General features: G+C 39.3%; 1 protein-coding gene across 4 annotated transcripts in view; it reads right to left on the bottom strand.

The window, feature by feature from the left end:
* Nucleotides 1-8,469: 8,469 nt before the first annotated feature.
* Nucleotides 8,470-21,919, bottom strand: part of CRPPA (CDP-L-ribitol pyrophosphorylase A) — a 170,585-nt gene continuing 157,135 nt past the window's right edge. For all 4 annotated transcript variants that reach the window (XM_043509226.1, XM_043509224.1, XM_043509227.1 and 1 more), the window contains one exon: nucleotides 8,470-11,738. In XM_043509226.1, coding sequence (XP_043365161.1) covers nucleotides 11,711-11,738 — 28 coding nt within the window. In that variant the 3' untranslated portion in view covers nucleotides 8,470-11,710. The remainder of the gene's footprint in view (nucleotides 11,739-21,919) is intronic.

The following is a 21,919-nucleotide window of genomic DNA, read 5'->3' as shown; positions in this document are numbered from 1 at the left end:
TGCATGTGAAGTGACGTGCAAACTTGTGAAAAGTTAGTCATGCCATCAAACAATACATGCAATAATGTGCTTGCATTTCAGTGCTCTGAACTAATTCTATGAATTAGACTATGTACAGTTCAACCTTATTCTACTCTGTAGCATTTGCTTGTCAGTGGCGGGTGTGAGTAACAGAAGCCACAACAGCATTACCCTCCTGATGTACTGGTATTTACCCTAGATAAATTGCATTAGCAGGAAAAACAACAGATCTTAATTTGACTGCACATACACAAGAAATAGACTTAACTGCAGAGGGCATGAAAGAGCTGCTGAACTATTATGTGTCTTACTTATAAAACATTCTTTCAAGTGTAGCAGCTTCTACAATAAAGTTTAAATAAGACTGATTTCTTTTGTACTGTCTACCTAACATTCTACATTAGTTCCAAGTGATCCTCCAAGGAACAATATCCAATCTGGTTTTCTGTGTTTTCTTGAAAAAAACAAAACAAAACACACACACTGATAAATGTGATTCCAAAGAACACAAAGCACCAGATTTACACAATGACATTCGTAACAGTCATTTCTTAATGATAATCATGGTAGAAAATTCAAATTAATTTTTTGCATAGAGTTGAGTCTAATAAATATCTCACTTTGTGGAAAATCTGCCCTTGTGGAGATTTTTTTTCTCCCATAGACCAAAACTTTTTGCATCAATTAAGTACAATTGTGTTAATTTAATATCAACTGATATGAATCGATTTCTCATTTAATGTCAATTTGAAAATCACCAGTTTCTTGTGTTAAATAGCATGGAATACCATTTCACTGCATGGAGCACTGTGCATTGCAAGCTGTGTTTCTAAAGGCTCTCTGCAGTTCAGAAACCTTTCAGTGAACTCAGGCTCAGTTTCAAGAAAGCCCAGGCAGATTTTTGCAAGAAATGATACTTATTTAAGCTGTTGGCTGTAAACCATGCAGAACTCTATGGTTTCAACCCACATTCAGGCAAAACTTTGGCCAAGTTTTGGCGGTTTGTTCAAGCCTGAAAAAAAATGAAACTCGGGGTCTGTACTGACAGAAACTGAAAAAAGTCTGAATGAAACCCTGGGAACTGCAGAGAAACTGGCTCAAAGACTATACATGTCCGCTGTGATTATCCATTGTATCCTAGCCAATAGATATTGCATTTACCTTGCCCACCCACATGGACTGTTTGATTAACTGTCTGACAGCTTGTCACTACCCAATGGGCTAATAATATTAATGAGCATATTTTCCAGCACTCTCTGTAAACTATAGTTTACATTAATGATTGTACTTTTCCTTTTTACATTTTAGTAACTGTGAATGATGCTGGATTGACAGCTCTGGAGCCAAATGCTTTCTGTATATTTTCAGTCTTGCCACATTGTTCGAACAGGTACCCCATTTCTCACTAGTCACTGAGTTGTGTTGCTAGGAAAGAGATTGGGAATCAGTGATATTTGAGATCAAGGTGATGATTTAAAATCCTAGTGAGGTTGTCCTAGTGAGCAATCATTGCACTGCCAAGCTATTCATCAGTAGTACAGGCTTTCTGATCAACTTGAGAAAGGCTTTTTTTGCTACAAATTCATAAGGCACCACCACTAGGTGGTGCTTTGCTGCCACTGTATTTTGTCTTCTTTGGCGTGGGAAGTAATCGTACTCCAGTACTGTGAAGCTTTGAACAAACCCTGCACCTTCAGTTTCTGTGTAGCTGCCTACACAAAGATACACATTAAATACGTGGGATGAAACAACGAAGGCTGATGTTTTTTAAACAATAAGAGACTGTCTTTTGTTTTGAGCACTCAAGGCATTTGGAAGTTTTTGTTTAAATACACATCATAACAAAACTTCTTTGATCTGGTGTTAAACAACCACTCCCAAAATGGTTTACAGACATTTTCCATCCCCCCATCCACCCCCGCCATATTAGAACACAGTTCAGACTCTGAGCATTTTTAGAGAGATCATTTTCACAGAAGACTTTCATTTCAGTATACACAGGGAATGGATAATTTCAGTGCCTATGTTTTAAATGTTGCACATGTAGCCAAGATCCTCCAGTTCAATAAATGTACATGAATTCACTACTTCTTTACTTACACACAGAAGCCATTCTGAAGGTCTGCATCAAAAAATATAAATATATTTATAAGCGTCCTCCCCAACAAATGGTGAAGTATGTGGGTGCTGCATACACACACACCTCACAATATAGAATAAGTGAAAACAGCCTAAACTAAGCAGTGTGGTTACGTGTAATGTTAACAAAACATGGCAGGAGAGAGTATATGCAATACTACTTAAGGACCCAGGAAGCAGTGATTTCAGTGGGTTTTGGATCAGGCCCTAGATGGAGTTTTGCTGTGAAAAAGGGACTAACACGGTACTGATTTATTGTCTCACAGTGACTCCAAATCTGCTGTTTTTATACACAAACATTTTTCCAGTCGCCAGAGTCCTGGAAGCAGTCCCTGAATTCTGAGAGTCAAGCTGGGTTCTTTCTGACTCATGCAATCCGGCTGCTTATTTGTCTGACTTTATTCACCCAAATTTGCTTATTTTGGCCTATCTGACCTGGAAGGAGATCAATTTCCATGTGACAGGGAGCTTGAGGCTTTATTCAGTTAACTTTTGGGGCTCAGTGTTGCTCTTAGCAGCTATCCATGTAGGAAGTCTGTCCCTTCAGGCAGCTATTGCTTAAATGTGCTCAGCTACCAATGGAGCACAATGGAAGGGGAGAAGGTCTTTGGATGCTAATTCATGTCAAGTTTTCACAGTAGCTTAATATACGAGGAATTACAGGTAGTTACCTGCATCTAACTCAGTAGAACCACAGGTTGTAACTATAGAAGTGACAGCCGCTCTCAATCCCAGCTTTGAAGCAGAAGATTGACTGCCTTAGTTCTTGATCCAGGCCGGCAAGGAAGGCTTTCTTGTGCAAGCCCACAGTCTGGCTTTGGGGAGGAGGGAGTGGATTGTCTCCTTTGACCATTACTGTCCGGGAGGAAAAGAAGGATATTGACAAATAGGTTAGAGACAGAAGAGAGACAGGGGAGGAGGAGAAGACAAAAGGAGGGAGAAGGGGGAAATAAATGTAACCCACACACCTCCTGGGTGTGGCATTCTGTCCCCTCTAGTGGCGCGAAGGCCACTTAGAGATTAATGAGTCTGCTCTACAACCTTAGCTAAGGGCCCTATGCCTTTTAGCTCATGCCCTAGAGGCTCATGCATTTAGCTCTATTGGTCCCAGGTTTGATCCCACCTGCACCAACAGACCCTGGGAGGTGTGTGGAAAGATAAGATTCAAAATGTGACAGAGCTGAGATATGATGATATAAAATAGAAGGAAAGAGGAAGTGCCATGAAAGAGGAAGAGATGAAGTGATGTGAAGAAGGAACAAGTAATTAAGAGAGATAAAATTAATTACCAGGAAAGGGGAAACAGCTGCCGCCTGTGGCTCTACTGAGTCGGATACAGGTAATTAACCATAATCCCTCGCATATTAAGCTACTGTAAAAACTGTTTTATACTGTAAAAACTTGACATGAATTAGCATCCAAAGACCTTCTCCTCTGTAGCTCCTGCCATCTGGAGGAGCTTTCCTATATCTCAGTCTCACTGCCTCTTGCTCATAGCCATTTGCTCCTATCTATGCCTCTTCATTTCTCTCTCCCTATGCATTTATTTCTCTCTGTAACAGTGTTATTTAACTCTGTGAAGCATTCTGATACTGAAAGTATGTGACAGATGATGTAGAAAATAAAGTTGTGTTCTATGGTTTAATTCATGTGGGGGATAAATGCGTCAAGGAATGCCACATCTCCTCAGGCCGGCATATGTAATCAAACAGTCAACACTGCCATAAACTTATTTGTGAAACAGGGACTCTGGACTCAGCACTGGTACAGAAATTGCATTTTGCAGGCTCCAAATCAATTTACAAACATTATCATTTATTAATTAGCGTTAACATTCATATTGTAGGAGTGCCTAGAAGCCAACAAGGTTGAGGCCCTATTGTGCGAGGTAATGTACAAATTTAAAGTAAATCACAGTCCCAGCCCCAAAGAGCTAACACTCTAAGGGACAGAACAAGTGGGCTGAGGTGGGGGTTGAGGACATGGGGTAATAAAAATAATAGTAAGTTACAAGCCTAAAGATGGAGTCACAGCTCCAATATTGTCCACATGGATATCCATGCACAAGGACCGTACTGACCACCTAAAAATCAGGTAGTTACATATCTAACTGAGCTGTTGCAAGAGCAAGTTAATTTTTTTTAAATAATAAAGCTACAATATGTCATAATTTGGACTTACCACGAGGTAAAAAAAAACCTGAGTGATCAAATGAATGGGCCAGTAGTCAAGTTTTGTTTTGGGATATCTCATTGCTGACTTATCTAGTTACTGTACCAAGACTAGTATCTAAATAACAGATTTTATAGTGGAGTCTTTTGCATCACAGCAAATATCAACATCTGAGCATTTCATAACTAATTACCCTAAGGGGGGCACTTAAATATTCTTTCTTTTTACAAGTCTCAGCATCTCTCCAAGTTTAAGCGAACAGTCAAAGAGTTAATTGTGGCTTTTATAAGTGATTCTTGAGACAAACAAGAGGAAATGCCTTTGAATAGCATTCTTTCACTACCAAGTCATACACAAAATCTTCCATTTAGTGAACCTTGTATTTGAATTCCCAAGTTGGAAAGATCCCAATAACACATTATAAAAAAATAAGATGGGGATTAGGGGTAGTGATTTCCTTGTCAAAAAGTGCATAGAACAATCAGGTAGGTATCTTTAAAAGGATGAGCAAACAAAATCACTCTGAACTCCTACGTGAATCTCTGCAACAAATTTTGTTTCACAACTGTTTGTCCCCTTCACTGGGCCAAATCATGGCTCTACTGAATTTAGTGGAAGTTTTATCTATCAATAGAATTCATTTAAATTCACTCATTTAAATGTCAGGTTTCAGAGTAGCAGCCGTGTTAGTCTGTATTCGCAAAAAGAAAAGGAGTACCCGTGGCACCTTAGAGACTAACAAATTTATTAGAGCATAAGCTTTCGTGAGCTACAGCTCACTTCATCGGATGCATTTGGTGGAAAAAGCAGAGGAGAGATTTATACACACACACACACACACACACACACAGAGAGAGAGAGAGAACATGAAACAATGGGTTTATCATACACACTGTAAGGAAAGTGATCACTTAAGATAAGCCATCACCAGCAGCGGGGGGGGGGGGTGGGAAAGGAGGAAAACCTTTCATGGTGACAAGCAAGGTAGGCTAATTCCAGCAGTTAATAGCAGTCCGAGTATGAACAAGAGGCTACTAGGCACCTCTCCAACACCACTTTCTACAAGCCATTACCCTCTGATCCCACTGAGAGTTACCAAAAGAAACTACAGCATTTGCTCAAGAAACTCCCTGAAAAAGCACAAGAACAAATCCGCACAGACACACCCCTGGAGCCCCGACCTGGGGTATTCTATCTGCTACCCAAGATCCATAAACCTGGAAATCCTGGACGCCCCATCATCTCAGGCATTGGCACCCTGACAGCAGGATTGTCTGGCTATGTAGACTCCCTCCTCAGGCCCTTCGTTACCAGCACTCACAGCTATCTTCGAGACACCACTGACTTCCTGAGGAAACTACAGTCCATTGGTGATCTTCCTAAAAACACCATCCTAGCCACTATGGATGTAGAAGCCCTCTACACCAACATTCCGCACAAAGATGGACTACAAGCCGTCAGGAACAGTATCCCCGATACTGTCACGGCTAACCTGGTGGCTGAACTTTGTGACTTTGTCCTCACCCATAACTATTTCACATTTGGGGACAATGTATACCTTCAAATCAGCGGCACTGCGATGGGTACCCGCATGGCCCCACAGTATGCCAACATTTTTATGGCTGACTTAGAACAACGCTTCCTCAGCTCTCGTCCCCTAATGCCCCTACTCTATTTGCGCTACATTGATGACATCTTCATCATCTGGACCCATGGAAAAGAAGCTCTTGAGGAATTCCACCATGATTTCAACAATTTCCATCCCACCATCAACCTCAGCCTGGACCAGTCCACACAAGAGATCCACTTCCTGGACACTACGGTGCTAATAAGCGATGGTCACATAAACACCACCCTATATCGGAAACCTACTGACCGCTATTCCTACCTACATGCCTCTAGCTTTCATCCAGATCATACCACTCGATCCATTGTCTACAGCCAAGCGCTACGATATAACCGCATTTGCTCCAACCCCTCAGACAGAGACAAACACCTACAAGATCTCTATCATGCATTCCTACAACTACAATACCCACCTGCTGAAGTGAAGAAACAGATTGACAGAGCCAGAAGAGTACCCAGAAGTCACCTACAACAGGACAGGCCCAACAAAGAAAATAACAGAACGCCACTAGCCATCACCTTCAGCCCCCAACTAAAACCTCTCCAACGCATCATCAAGGATCTACAACCTATCCTGAAGAACGAGCCATCGCTCTCTCAGATCTTGGGAGACAGACCAGTCCTTGCTTACAGACAGCCCCCCAATCTGAAGCAAATACTCACCAGCAACCACACACCACACAACAGAACCACTAACCCAGGAACCGATCCTTGCAACAAAGCCCGTTGCCAACTCTGTCCACATATCTATTCAGGGGATACCATCATAGGGCCTAATCACATCAGCCACACTATCAGAGGCTCGTTCACCTGCGCATCTACCAATGTGATATATGCCATCATGCGCCAGCAATGCCCCTCTGCCATGTACATTGGCCAAACTGGACAGTCTCTACATAAAAGAATGAATGGACACAAATCAGACGTCAAGAATTATAACATTCAAAAACCAGTTGGAGAACACTTCAATCTCTCTGGTCACTCGATCACAGACCTAAGAGTGGCTATCCTTCAACAAAAAAGCTTCAAAAACAGACTCCAACGATTTCAGAGTAGCAGCCATGTTAGTCTGTATTCGCAAAAAGAAAAGGAGTACCGGTGGCACCTTAGAGACTAACAAATTTATTAGAGCATAAGCTTTCGTGAGCTACAGCTCACTTCATCAGATGCTGCTGAATTGGAATTAATTTGCAAACTGGATACAATTAACTTAGGCTTGAATAGAGACTGGGAATGGATGAGTCATTACACAAAGTAAAACTATTTCCCCATGGTATTTCTCCCTCCCACCCCACCCCCCACTGTTCCTCTGATATTCTTGTTAACTGCTGGAATTAGCCTACCTTGCTTGTCACCATGAAAGGTTTTCCTCCTTCCCCCCTCCCCCCCTGCTGCTGGTGATGGCTTATCTTAAGTGATCACTCTCCTTACAGTGTGTATGATAAACCCATTGTTTCATGTTCTCTCTGTGTGTGTGTGTGTGTGTATATAAATCTCTCCTCTGCTTTTTCCACCAAATGCATCCGATGAAGTGAGCTGTAGCTCACGAAAGCTTATGCTCTAATAAATTTGTTAGTCTCTAAGGTGCCACGGGTACTCCTTTTCTTTTCATTTAAATGTGTGTTCAATCCATCTAGATTCAGCGCCTTCCACTTCTAATTCAAAGCATCCTTAATCACAGATAAAATATGATGTGAATTTTTCAAATCACTTGTTTTAAAAAAACAATTTTCAGTAAGAGGTGACACACAATAGGAGAGCACTAATTAGCAACAGGGAACCTCAAATGATTTTTGAAGCTTCTGTTTGGATAAGCACCAAAAAGTCTATTTTCATGTGGCTATAACTTAAAGGCTTTGGATACAGAGTTTTGTTGTTCAGTCCATTATACTGAAAGGGTCAGCCGCAACCTTCATGGGTGAAATCCTGGCCCCTGAGGCCAAAATGAGAGTTTTGCCATTGATTTCAACAGGGCTAGAATTCCATCCCCTACCTGGATGTTTCTTTATTATGTTGCCTTCTGTGCTTTTCATTCATGTAATTTTTTTCAGTGAAACAACCAAATGTAATTTTCAAGTCAGATTGCCTGGAAATATAATGACGATCAGGGTAGAAATTTTTCTATCCATGACCTAGCAGACTTCAAGTTTTTACTTTATTTTCAATTGTGACAAGCAGGTTTGATTCTCTGTACAGGTATATATATTACAATTATTCCGTCAACTTTGCAATCATTATAATAATTACTAGGGTCAGATTCTGAAACCCTTATTCACATTAAATAGCATTTTACTCAAGAAATATTATTGGTTATTACTTGAGGGGTAAGGTGAGTAGGAGTGGCTGAATCTGGTTAGTGTATTATCTCTGTCTAGATATTCAAAGCAATATGGCTTGTGACTGATTACTAGTTAAACTCAAACAGCATGTATACATATGCCAATTTTTTCATTTGTATAACCATTTGTGAGCTGCTGTACGTAGATAAAAAACAATCAACCAGTTTCTTATTTTCACCTTACCTATTTATTCATACTTTAGATATTAACATTAATGAAAAAGGCATCACTTAGATTTGGTTGGGACACTCAAATATCATTAATTCTATTTTGTTTCATTCATTCCTACAGAAGCTTATTATTTTACCATGTCTCAATAGCTTTGCTTTTGTAATTTTTACTTTCTCCATGCTAGTTTACTGGCTGTTTATGGATTGTTTAAAGAGAAACAACAGCAATGATATATTAATAGCACATCAAGGAAACTGTTATTTTATCCTGCATTTCAATTTAAATAAACATTAAAAATATACTGAGAACCTGAAACTTAATTTACATTGTTTATTTTCTTTTCAAATGCTGCTCCCAGATAGCCCATAGAAAATCATTTTTCATTATACAAGTTTATTGCATGAGAAATTTTCAGTTGTATCAAAACCTGTTCAAAATAAATAATTAGGTAAAAATTACAACTCAATATAAGTGAAATTGACATAACTGACAATTTTATGATAAATCAGTTTGCTTACTACAATGCTTGAATTTAAGTACAGTGGCTATAATTACTGTAGATGTAAAACAAAGGATTTTTTTTTTGCTTGCTTGTCAGTCCTGGGGAAACGCATCATATATTTTGTGTTAGAGCCTTTCTACATATTATAGCAGTGAAGCAGCAGCAAAATAAGAAGACACTAATAATCTAGGTGTTTGAAATCCAATTAATAACTTACATCACATCTTTTGCAAGCCTGAGAGATGAATTACTGCATCAAACTCAATCTATTAGTGTCAGATAAAAGTGAATTTGAAAAGCTTATTCATAAGTAAATGCAAATAATGCAAACTCTCAAGTTTCTCATTTGTCTAACTAAACTGTATAGGTATTCTATAGCCATATATGGTGCTAACACAAATGTATTTGTTGTATAATGTCAAAGGACAAATGATTCATTTGTGATAATTATAGAGAGGGAAGAGGAGCAAAGGAAAAAACAGCTTATACTGACTGCATGAGAAGCTTATAGCTCTTTTATACAGGTTTCTGTATTTAATGAAAATGTCTGCTCTGGATGAAAAACAGGCAGTCATAACTATTTGTTGTATCTTGTAATAGAGGAAAATTTGGATCAACATCAGTTTCTTAGCAGGATTTTAAAGCAGAGACACAGGTAGTTCATCCGGTGTCTAAGAGTACTCATTAGCAGAGCGAACCCAAAGTAGATTCAGATTCTTATAAGACCTTATCTAATGCACCAGATGAGATCTTCCGGAGCACCTAAGCCTCAGAATACTGTGCTTGGGACTTCACATTAGGCCAATCTTCTCTTGCACCAGGTTTATTGCAAGGGCAAAATAACCAACCATCAACCCATGCTCCATGGTCAGGAGTGCACATCTAGCAGGTGAGCAGAAAGAAGTATGAAGATTTTACCTGCTGAGACATGAAGATTGTATTGAACATCCACCTTCCCCATGCAAGACTGCATCCTCTTCTCGACCAAACCTTCTCCCACTCACAGGGGGCCATGCAGGCAGTTGAATTTATTACAGCCTTAAGACTGCATTAGGCTCCTTATCTGGCATAGCTGGGAATCCGCAGGGAGAGAGGAAGAAGGGTAGCAGGCAGGGATTGTTTTATTTTTTGCAAACAACCGTGTTGGCTATCTTTCAATGGACTTTTGCGCTGGGGAAGGGAGACATCCAGCAGTCAGTGATGGAGGTTTGGGAGGGCTCTTTTTTTTATCAAAATTGGGGGTCCTCCTCTTCACAGGAATTTTGTGAGGTTTGCCTAATAGAGAAGGGGAGATCACTACTCTTCCCACCTGAATGCCACTGAGACAGGGAAATCTTTGACACAACGGGGTCTCCTGTCTCCTTTTTCTGGCTGAGACCCTTGAAAAAATTCCCCATATGCCCGTAAGCCAGGGAACAATCTTCCCCCTTCTATGACCTCAGAGGTGCAGTGCATGTAACTGTGCATTCTCCAGCATTATGCCAAGGCCCAATTTTCATGCTGACAGACTTCATCCCTGGGAAGATTGCAGTGACAAGTCAGCAGCAAAATGCATTGCATGGCTGGTTTCAAGGGGAAATTTCCCCTTGGAATAGGAGCCATCTCTAAACCTGGAGATGGTGGGAGGTTCCTGGGAGGACATGTGGGATAGCTACTTATGCGCTGAATATTTCACAAAGTTCTTGTTCCAATTACAATGAAGTCAACAAGAGTTCCTAAGAATGTAATCTAACCTATTCACAAATTGGGGAAACACAGTACCAAAGAAACATTAAGACTGCAGGGGGTTACATGCTGCCAGAGGCAGTAGAGAACTGTATATTTTAACCTAGTAGAACACTTGAAAATATTCAACGCAGATAAGTGAAAACTTCTTATTCTACCTTCCTCCCTAAGCCATTTTCATTTAAATGTCAAAACACCCTCCATGCATTAGCAATTATGATACTGTCTTCCAGATGATGGTCTAACAAACACATATATCAAACAGAAAATCAGAGTGACACAAAAACTAAAGAGGTAGCTCAATTACTGAAGAAGAGAGTCTTTCTTCTGTCTTATTTCTCCACTACCATTAGAACTGATAACGTTTCAAGCTTTAAAAAGAATTAGTTCCCACCACAATGAATGCCTAATTCTGCACTCCCCGGATAGGCTATTACATCTCATACGGTATGCACAAATGTATTTTTAAAATTTAATCTTCATTCTCTGGGGAATGAGGACCAGATCCTGAAAACACTACCAGAATACTTTCATTAAAGTCAAAGGGACTATGTTTTGTATTAAAGAGCACCAGTTGTGCTTTAATATCATATATGTTATCTGGTTGAAAAGAAATTTGTGCTTAGATCAAGTGCTTTGGACATGAAAGACTAAATAGCACCTCTCAGTTGTAGTTTTTGAAATGATTAGTACCTCACATATAATGCTTCAATATAAACACTTCAAAGTATAATACCTGGTGCACCTCACAACATCTTCTATTTCATTTACACTTGCATCTCAACACAAGATCAGACTTACATTTTATGTTGATAAAATATCCTAATAGCAAACTTTGTAAGTCTAGTGGTTTTATCACAGAGTAAAATGTTTCAAGAACACTGGTAAACACATGATGAAAAAGAAATACTTCTGTTAGCTACAAATGATTTAGTTATTTATGCTACCAACAGCTGGCCAATCAGCTCCGGGTTTCTGTCCTTTATTAATGCAGAGATAATGGCAGCAGCAGAATTTATTGTCTCCTGAAGCTTGGGATCATCCTGAAAGAAAAAAGGAATAGCCTGTGAGCAATTATGAAAAAAGTTAATCGCACTTAACACTCTTTTAAAAATATGCACTATCAGTTTATGACTTCTGACACAAATTCAAAATGTGTTGCATTTACCAGTACAAAAACCTTCCAAAAATGTTGATTGTTTATAAAAGAAAATGTCATACTAATGTCAGTTCTTCAATCTATGCCATAAAAAAAATTTGTAGACAGAAATAGAATGTAAACAAATGGTAATGGAATGTATTTTAATTGTTTCAGGTTAATAACATGAGATTGCCTCAATTAAGAGATGATCCAAAATGAAACCTTTTTTCCAGATTCCCTCTCCCCAACTTGTGTTTGAAAGTGAATACAACTTCAAATTCCATAAGCAGCTTCCCAGGCAGAAGCAAAACCCAGAATCCTAACACTCTCACATTTTAGGGTTTGGAAAATCTGGATCCAAATTAAGGTCCAAACTAAACAAAGCATTTAAGCACATACTTAACTTTAAGCATATGCTTAAATCCAGTCCTATTCAGTAAAGCACTGAAACATGTGACTTCAATGAGATTTAAACATTGGGACCTTAGTGATTTGAGCCTATCTTGGTTCAAACAATCAAAGAAGTTAGTCTGTTCTTGCTAGGCAAGTATAAAGGCCAATAAGGGATGGTACAACATTACTGGCACTCTAGTACCATATGATGCTCCTTAACAGGCAGTGGAGATCAGTTTTTCAAAGGGAATTCAATCTGGCTTCCAAATTTTCCTAATTATATGCAGATAAAAAGTCAAATCTGTATGGACAATTAGTATCTCCACCTGCACACTGATTAGATGTCAATAGATGTAGCCAGCAGTAAGTCATTGGTGGGAGTAATATGCATGCAGCCAAGACTAGCCCTAGACCAAATGGCGCCCCAGGTGAGGAGCGTGTTCAGCGCCACCCCTCCATTTATTAAACTTTTGAATATCTTATTTTTATTGGATTTGTAGTCCATTTCATGACTTTTATTTACGATTTGCATGCATGATTTATCCCTGTCATACAAGGCAATAAATTTGCATGCTAGGATCTGTAAATCTGTATTTATTCATGCCATATATGCCATGCAAATAAAAAAAACTGTTAGTGAAAAATGAATCCATATACAGAATACCTGAACACGTTACTTATATTTTCCCTTTTGTTACTAACGTTCTATTTTCCCTTTTGTTGCTGAAAACAAAAACAGCATCCTGAGCCTGGTGCCACCCAAGCCCAGCACCCCAGGCAGTCACCTGGGTTGCCTGCCCCTAAACCCAGCCTTGTGTGCAGCAGTGGAACAAAAGTCAGATTTCTAAAGCGGAATCAGAAAAGAAGATGCTGAGCCAATGATTATAGATGGCATGTTCAAGAAACCTGGGTTAATGGATAAAGGGAAATGATATAAAGGTGAAGACTGACTCAATTGCTGGCTTTTTAAGCAGAGGGGCTACTGCATGGGGGAAGGCAGAATAAGTATACAAGTACAGGAGTTAGAAGTTAAGAGTAAGAGGCCTTGAAGTCTAACTGGGAGTGAAAGGAAAATGGATATTGGGCAGGGAGGCATTGGAGAAGTTCACTGTCTTATGTTCATTTTTAAGAAAATGATGAGAACCAGGGCAGAAAGGGAAGTTGGAAGAACTAGAAGAGAGGGTTTAAATAGAAGACTGAAGTTAGAGAAGGAGTACTGGGGGTTTTAGTTTTAAGTAGGGCTGTCAAGCGATTAAAAAAATTAATCATGATTAATCACATGACTAAAAAAATTAATCACAATTAATTGCACTGTTAAACAACAATAGAATACCATTTTTGAATATTTTCGATGTTTTCTACATTTTCAGATATATTGAGTTCAATTACCACACAGAATACAAAGTGTATAGTGCTCACTTTATACCATTATTTTTATTACAAATATTTGCACAAGAAAAAAAACAAAGAAATAGTATTTTTCAATTAATCTAATACAAATAATATAGTGCAATCTCTTTATCATGAAAGCTGAACTTACACATGTAGAATTATGTACAAAAAAAATAACCACTCAAAAATAAAACAATGTAAAACTTTAGAGCCTACACGTCTACTTAGGCCTACTTCCTGTTCAGCCGATTGCTCAAACAAGTTTGTTTACATTTGCAGGAGATAATGCTACCCTCTTCTTGTTTACAATGTCACCTGAAAGTGACAATAGGTGTTTGCATGGCACTGATGGAGCCGGTGCCACAAGATATTTAGATGCCAAATGCGCTAAAATTCATATGTTCCTTCATGCTTCAACCACCATTCCAAAGGACATGCATCCATTACGATGATGGGTTCTACTTGATAACGATCCAAAGCAGTGAAGCAAAACACATATTCATTTTCATCATCTGAGTCAGATGCCACCAGCAGAGGGCTGATTTTCCTTTTTGGAGGTTCAATTCTGTAGTTTCCGCATGGGAGTGTTGCTCTTTTAAGACTTCTGAAAGCATGCTCCATACCTCATCTCACTCAGATTTTGGAAGGCACTTCTGATTCTTAAACTATGGGTCAAATGCTGTAGCTATCTTTAGAAATCTCACACTGGTACCTTCTTTGCATTTTGTCAAATCTGCAGTGAAAGCGTTCTTAAAATGAACAACATGTGCTGGGTCATCATCCAAGATTGCTATAACATGAAATATATGGCAAAATGTGGGTAAAACGGAGCAGGAAACATACAATTCTCCCCCAAGAAGTTCAGTCACAAATTTAATTAACACATTTTTTTAACGAGCATCGTCAGCATGGAACCACGTCCTCTGGAATGATGGCCGAAGCAAGGGGTACGCGAATGTTTAGCATATCTGGCACGTAAATACCTTGCAATGCTGGCTACAAAAGTACCATGCAAATGCCTGTTCTCACTTTCAGGTGATGTTGTAAATAAGAAACGGTAGCATTTACCTCCTGTAAATGTAAACAAACTAATTTGTCTTAGCAATTGACTGAACAAGAAGTAAGATTGAGTGGACTTGCAGGCTCTAAAGTTTTACATTCTTTTGTTTTTTGAGTGCAGTTTATGCAACAAAAAACAATCTACATTTGTAAGTTGCACTTTCATGATAAAGAGATTGCACTACAGAACCTGTATGAGATGAATTGAAAAATACTATTTCTTTTGTTTATTTTTACAGTGCAAATATTTGTAATCCAAAATAACAATATGAGTGAGCATTGTATATTTTGTATCCTGTGTTGTAATTGAAATCAATATATTTGAAAATGTAGAAAAACATTCAAAATATTTAATTAATTTCAATTGGTATTATATTGTTTAAAAGTTAATCGTGATTAATTTTTTAAATCGTGATTAATTTTTTTGAGTTAATCACGTGAGATAACTGTGATTAATCAACAGCCCTAGTTTTAAGATAAGGGAATAAAGCAGAGCTATTCTGTTGCACATTGGCTCATCCCAGGTAAGTCACATGAGCCTTTAGTTGATAGTTTGGAAATATGAATGATTGGGTCAGACTAGAATTTTGCCCTAAAATTCCATTTTTGGAAACAGTTATCATGTATACAGAGAAAACATGAATCCGATGAAGTGAGCTGTAGCTCACGAAAGCTTATGCTCTAATAAATTTGTTAGTCTCTAAGGTGCCACAAGTACTCCTTTTCTTTTTGCGAATACAGACTAACACGGCTGCTACTCTGAAACCAGAGAAAACATGGTAATTCCTAGATATAGTAACCATTTCACGTATTTTTGATACCTAGGAGGATTAGTCAATGTTATTTACTAGTAGCCTGCAAAATTCTCTGAGTTAAAAATAACAATCAACACAGATGTTTTTAATGTTCACTTATGGTTAAATCCTGTATTTCTTATTCAGACAAAACTCCCAATTAGCGCATGGGATAAACAAGGAGTGCAGAATTGGGCCCCATGAGGGGCCTAATTCTGCATTGTCTTTCATCTTGTGTAGATGTTTACACACTTGTGCAAAGTGGCTGTCAGAAGATGCCATTCTGGTTTTAGCCCATGTTGCACAGGTGTAAATGACGGCACAAGGTGCAACGGATGGGGAATCAGGCCCATAGGGTGATAAAAACATTTTAATTGTTTTCAAGATTTAGTAACACACTTTTTGAAATTCAGCAGGAACAACCTCCAGTCTCCACTTTTGTTTAGTTTGTGGCTGCAGTGTGGAGAAGGGTTTCACAATTACAGACATTACGTTTTCTAAATAGGCTTCCAGCCATATCTGAAGTTGGCCAAAGTTGTATTTTTTTTTTAAAGGAGAAAAAAATATACACCTGGCCAGGAATGCTCTTAATGTTTCTCGTAATAAATCTTTCCACATCCTCTGTTGGTTACTGGATTCTATACACATTCCTTTGTTGCAATGAATTATTTCAGTTTTTGAACATGAAAGGAAGCAAGAGAGGAAAATTTAGCTTCCACTATTTTAAAGCAAGGGACTTAAAGTGTCATTTTGAGATCCAATTTGACTGAAAAATTAGCTTTAATAAAAGCTTTTACCAAATGTACAGCCAACTTAGTGATTTTTATGATATTTTAAAATTCCAAGGGAAAGATTTGAAAAAGAAAATCCTCTGGGGTATTTGCAACCTGCACACTGCAGCAGTGTGCTGTGTAGAGGAAGCTGAAACAAGAACCTGATTAGAAATGAAGTAGTCTATTTTTCTTTGTGTAGGAGGAAAGAAATACAAAACATACACAGCATAAATAATTAAAAGTAATATTGATTTTTAAAATTATTTCACTCTTAATAACCTAAGCTGGAACACAGTTAAGGAAATCTGTTGGTTCCTTTTTAATATGTTTAGCCTCACAATTTCTTTTTAAAATCAATCTTTGAGAACTACGGGAACATCTGAGCATCATTCAGACCATCATTCCATCCAGTCTGGTATCCTTTCTTTGACAGTGACCAGCAGCAGATGCATTACAAGAATATGTAATGCTCAGTGATAAGTCTGGGTATATTCTAATATAACTTGTTTTATTTACACACCTATACCAGTTCTGTAATGAGATGGTCAAACAGCATGCAGAACAATATTTTCTTCCCAGAATTTTAGACCGACACCACGGACAAACTCTGCCTCAAGAATAGACTCTAATCAGAGCCAAAGGCAGAAAAAACTCTCCTGCTGTTTGCACAGCTCCCACTTTCCTAAAGCTGTCTCTATATAGAAACTCAAATAGCTCAAAACTAACAACAACACAGTATTCTTTTCCAAAACTCAAAACTAGCTTGCACATGAAGATACAGTACTGTGGTATCTGACTGTCATGGTATCTCCAGGAATATTCCTTTCTATTGCTCTTCCCTGGGCCTTTTCTATTTCTGCTATATCTTTTTTATATTTACAATGGTTAACTTTTTGGAAGCCAACCCTGAATATGGTATTCATAACATTGACTTGTGGAATCATAGGACTGGAAGGGACCTCGAGAGGTCATCTAGTCCAGTCCCCTGCACTCATGGCAGGACTAAGTGTTATCTAGACCAGGCTAGCCTGCTCTTAAAAATCTCCAATGATGGAGATTCCACAACCTCCTAGGCAATTTATTCCAGTGTTTAACCACCCTGACAGTTAGGAAGATTTTCCTCATGTCCAACCTAAACCACCCTTGTTGCAATTTAAGCCCATTGCTTCTTCTCCCATCAAAGGTTAATGAGAACATTTTTTCTCCCTCCTCCTTGTATTTGTATTATATAATTAAAAACTGTTACCATGTCCCCTCTCAGTCTTCTCTTCTCCAGACTAAACAAACACAATTTTTTAAATCTTCCCTTCCAGATTGTGTTTTCTAGTCCTTTAATCATTTTTGTTGCTCTTCTCTGGACTTTCTCCAATTTGTCCATATCTTTCCTAAAATGTGGTGCCCAGAACTGAATACAATACTCCAGTTGAGGCCTAATCAGCATGGAGTAGAGTGGAAGAATTACTTCTTGTATCTTGCTTACAACACTTGTGCTATTACATCCCAGAATGATGTTTGCTTTTTTTTCAACAGTGTTACACAGTTGACTCATATTTAGCTTGTAATCCACTATGACCCACAGATCCCTTTCTGCAGTACTCCTTCCTAGGCACTCATTTCCCATTTTGTATGTGTGCAACTGATTGTTCTTTCCTAAGTGAAGGAATGATAATGTTATGGTATTAATGGTAATGTTATATTTTCAGTGTTCTGTTCTATCTTTTCCTCAGTGTAGCCTGATGATTTTATTGCTTTTCAGTCCATTGGTGTTTACTGAGTTGATATTTGCATTGAGCCTTAATGATACCTCACTTTTTCCCAAGTGGCTACAGTTAATTTGGAATCCATCATTGTTTACACAGAACACAAACTAGAATTCAGAATACAAAAAATGAAAAGTTTAAGAGCCCTCCTAATTTAGAGAGGATCTAGTAAGTGAACATATGAAACCCCACAGGTATACCTGGAGAACTCCCAAGTTTTGGATACTTGCAATGTTATTCTTGGAATTAGTGCTGTATAAAATGGGTAGTGCATCCAGGGAGGCCTCAATAAGGATGTCAGGATCAAGCTAATCTACTACCCTACTCCCATCCTACACACAGGCCCCCAAGCATCCTTTGTATTCAGTGGTCCAGTACTGAATCTTTCAAAAATCTCATTACTGGTTGCAGAAAGCTAAATAATCAAGTAGAGCAAGGGCTTCACATGGCTAGTTACTTGAGAAGTTTAGATGCAATGTAAACCATGGCAGAGAATAGGATGTAAGAACAAAATGCTCTATAGAGATCTCGTATGCAGCCCTCAACAGTTATCTCACATTATTGCCCACCTACTGTTCAGTTCAGTACTTTTAGAGGATAAAATGTACTGTAGTATCCTACTCACTCAATGCTTATAGATTAAGCAAGACTAGTTCTTTTACTTAACAACAGCCTTCAAAGTCTGATTCATAGCAGAAATACCTTTATGAATTAATATGTTTAAATTTCCCCAGGCTCATCTGGCATGACCCAAAAACATCTTGTCTTATCCACTGTCTACTCATAGATTAGTTACTGGGACAACGGGGCCTGTGCCCAGGGGCCCCAGGCAACAGGGGGGCCTACCGGAAAAAATCTGCCACTGCTAGAAGGCCGGAGACCTGGCCAGTGGGGCAAGGAAGCCCCCCTCGCCCTGACCCTGCTCAGCAGCAGCAGCTGCCAGATGGGGGAAGTTCCCCCAGAGTGGTCCTCCATCCCCAGCAGCCCCCTATCCTGTCAGCAGCCTCAGGATGGGGGAAGTCCCTGCCCAGTAGTCCCCGAGCCTGTCCCCAGTAGAAGCTACAGGACAGGGACCCCACCTCTGGCAGAAGCTGCAGGGCAAGCCCCTCCCCTCAGTGACCCCTGCCCCTATTCCCGGCAGAAGCCGCGGGGTGGCAGGGCAAGCCCCTATGCCGGACCCACCCTCTGGCAGAAGTGCCTAGCGGGTGGGGAGGGAGAAGCCCCAGTACCCCAACCCTGGTCCCCTGCAGAACTGCAGGGTGTGGCAGAGGAAACCCCAGTACCTGGATCCCTGTGCAGCACTGGGACTGGAAGACCTCTCACTCCCTGCTGCGGCCTCAGAGCTGTGGTGTGGGGAAAGAGCCTCTCTGGCCTTGGGGCCGCAGTGGCGGGGTGGGGACAGGAAGGAGAAAAAGGGGTTGCAGTGCTGCAGTGAGAGAGAGATCCTGGGTGGAAGAGAATCAGCCCCAGGGAAGGGGCAGAAAGGGATGGGGCTTTGTGCAGGGCCACAGGCGGAAGGGGCAAAATGGGGGCAGGGCTGCAGGCAGAAGGGGTGGGGAGTGCACCACTTGCACCAGCCCAGGGCCCAGGAAACCTTAATCTGCATTTGTCCTACACATTTCATCCAGTTGATTTAAGTGAGTCTCTTATATAAACCCTTTTCTTGGCCGTTAAGGATTTTTTTATTGTTGAAATGGATATGCCAAGAACAAAACTTTTACCTCTTTATTTTTTAGTACATTGAAACGAAAGTACTTAAAACATTACTAACTTTATAAATAATAAATCCATATAACAAAACTTTGATTCCAAAATAAAATATCCACTTTCTGTCCATTATTAAATAGTAAAAAATTCCAAACATAGTAGTATCATATGATTGTCATTCACATTCATAATGTACATGAGGTAGAGTTGTTAGGTTTAAGCAGTTTTCCGGTCTACAGGATGAGGCTGGTAAGGGATACAGGAGCGGAGTTAAAAGCAGTGTTTGGAACGTGCAATGAGATATTTCCCCCGTGTCTATTTATTTAAGAAACTGGGAAGATATTATAAAATTTATTGACATTCTCCTGTTTATTCACATACTTTAACATGTTTAGGACTTTTTTTTTAACTGGAAAACTGCTTGATATGCATATATTTCATATGAATATTAACTAGCTTAATTTAAAGCATAGCTTGAGAAATGTATTTGACACCCATAAACCTGCTATCCCCAGGGGAAAATACCTGTGCAGGTATCCTCCTTGCCTCTTAAAACCACAGACCTTTTAATATGACAGAAGTTCTCAAATTTCATTGCATCGCAACCCCCTTCTGATAACAAAGTTACTACATGATCCCAGGAGGGGAGGGGGCTGCAGCTCAAGCCCAGCCGCCCTGAGTTGGGGAGGGGGGCCGCAGCCTGAGTCCCAAGTAGGATTGTAGCTCGGGCTTCAGCTTCAGCCCTGGGTCCCAGTAAGTCTAATGCTGGCCCTGAAGACCCCATTAAAATGGGGTTGCAACTCATTTTGGAGTCCCAACCCACAGTTTGAGAACCACTGATCCAATCTGATGGCCTACCTCTCCTTAAGATGCTTCCATGCTACATTTTTATTGAAGCCACTTGCCAAAGATCCTACTGAGAAATGACATTTCAGACATAATACCAATGCAATTGTTTACCTCAATAAGAAGATATTTAAGCAGATAATTTAAAGAGAGAAGAAAATTATCACTTAACATCTTTAGTTTTCCTTTCAAATAATAAACAAAAAAATAATGTAGCATTTGGGTTCAAATACAAAGTACAATGTAGTTGGATCACAACACAAATAGTACACAGGAAACAGACTGCAGGCAATGAACTTTCAGTCCAATCGAGTACTTCTTCACTTTTAAACTAACATTCGATCATTATTCACTATATCATAACTTGATACTTATCTTACACTAACTACAGTGCATACAGGTATTGTCTGTCATGAGTAATGGGAAAGCCATCAACTTTTGAACTTAATGACTGTTTACAAAGTAGCAGAAAATAAAACTAAGCAGGACAATAATTCAATTTACTGATTCTTGGAAGCTTCTGGAGTTGATGGTAATACAAGAGAAAATATTGTGCAACCCCAAAGCTTCAATACTGCTTATCCTGGCAAGGTCTACGTGACTTCCCTGCCCTCATTCTTTTCACGTCTCTCTAGTTTTTGTAAAAACGTTGTTATAGTAATTACTTTAAAAAACAGTTCTATGGCAAACAAAACACATCTTCCACAACAACAATAAAGGAGTGTCTTGTAAAGTCCTGTCTCCTAATGCCCACTCTTTGTGGTTTAGACACAGGGAATGAGAGTCAGCAGAGTTTGGGGCTTTTGTTCCCCATTTATTATCCTCAGCTCTACGCATTTGGCTTCACCAACTGTGCTAGCAATCATACCAGGAGCTACCGTCCATTCATCTTCCTGTGTTCAATAAAGTGACCTTATGCTTGAACTGACAGCCAATTCTCCCTCTTGTATGTGACTAGTACAAAAATATTGGCAAAAATCAGTTGTTTACAGACATGGTCATTTAATAAAAGTGGAAGAATATTGTATACTGTACATTTGAGGAGTCTCTGGGTGGATTCTTAGTATCAGATATTACCTATTATTAAAAGTGTTATGGTAGTGCATACAGGCTGCACCCAAAATCAGGGTCCCACTGTGCTAGGCACTGTGAAACCATACTGTAAGCTTTTTAGGAGCAAGGACTGTTTCTTATTATCAAAATAGACAAGACGAGGGTTGAAAAAAAAGGTATAAATCTGAGGCACAGCAGAGTCACTTTCTTCTCCCCATGAGGTATGAATGTTATCTCAACAGTGCTCCAAATCTTTAAAAACTGAGCCTGGGACAAAGCCTATAGAAATTAATGAGTCTTTCCACT

Source organism: Dermochelys coriacea, chromosome 2 (assembly GCF_009764565.3).
Source record: "Dermochelys coriacea isolate rDerCor1 chromosome 2, rDerCor1.pri.v4, whole genome shotgun sequence".
Classification (NCBI taxonomy): Eukaryota; Metazoa; Chordata; order Testudines; family Dermochelyidae; genus Dermochelys; species Dermochelys coriacea.
This window is presented reverse-complemented; position numbering and strand designations above follow the sequence as displayed.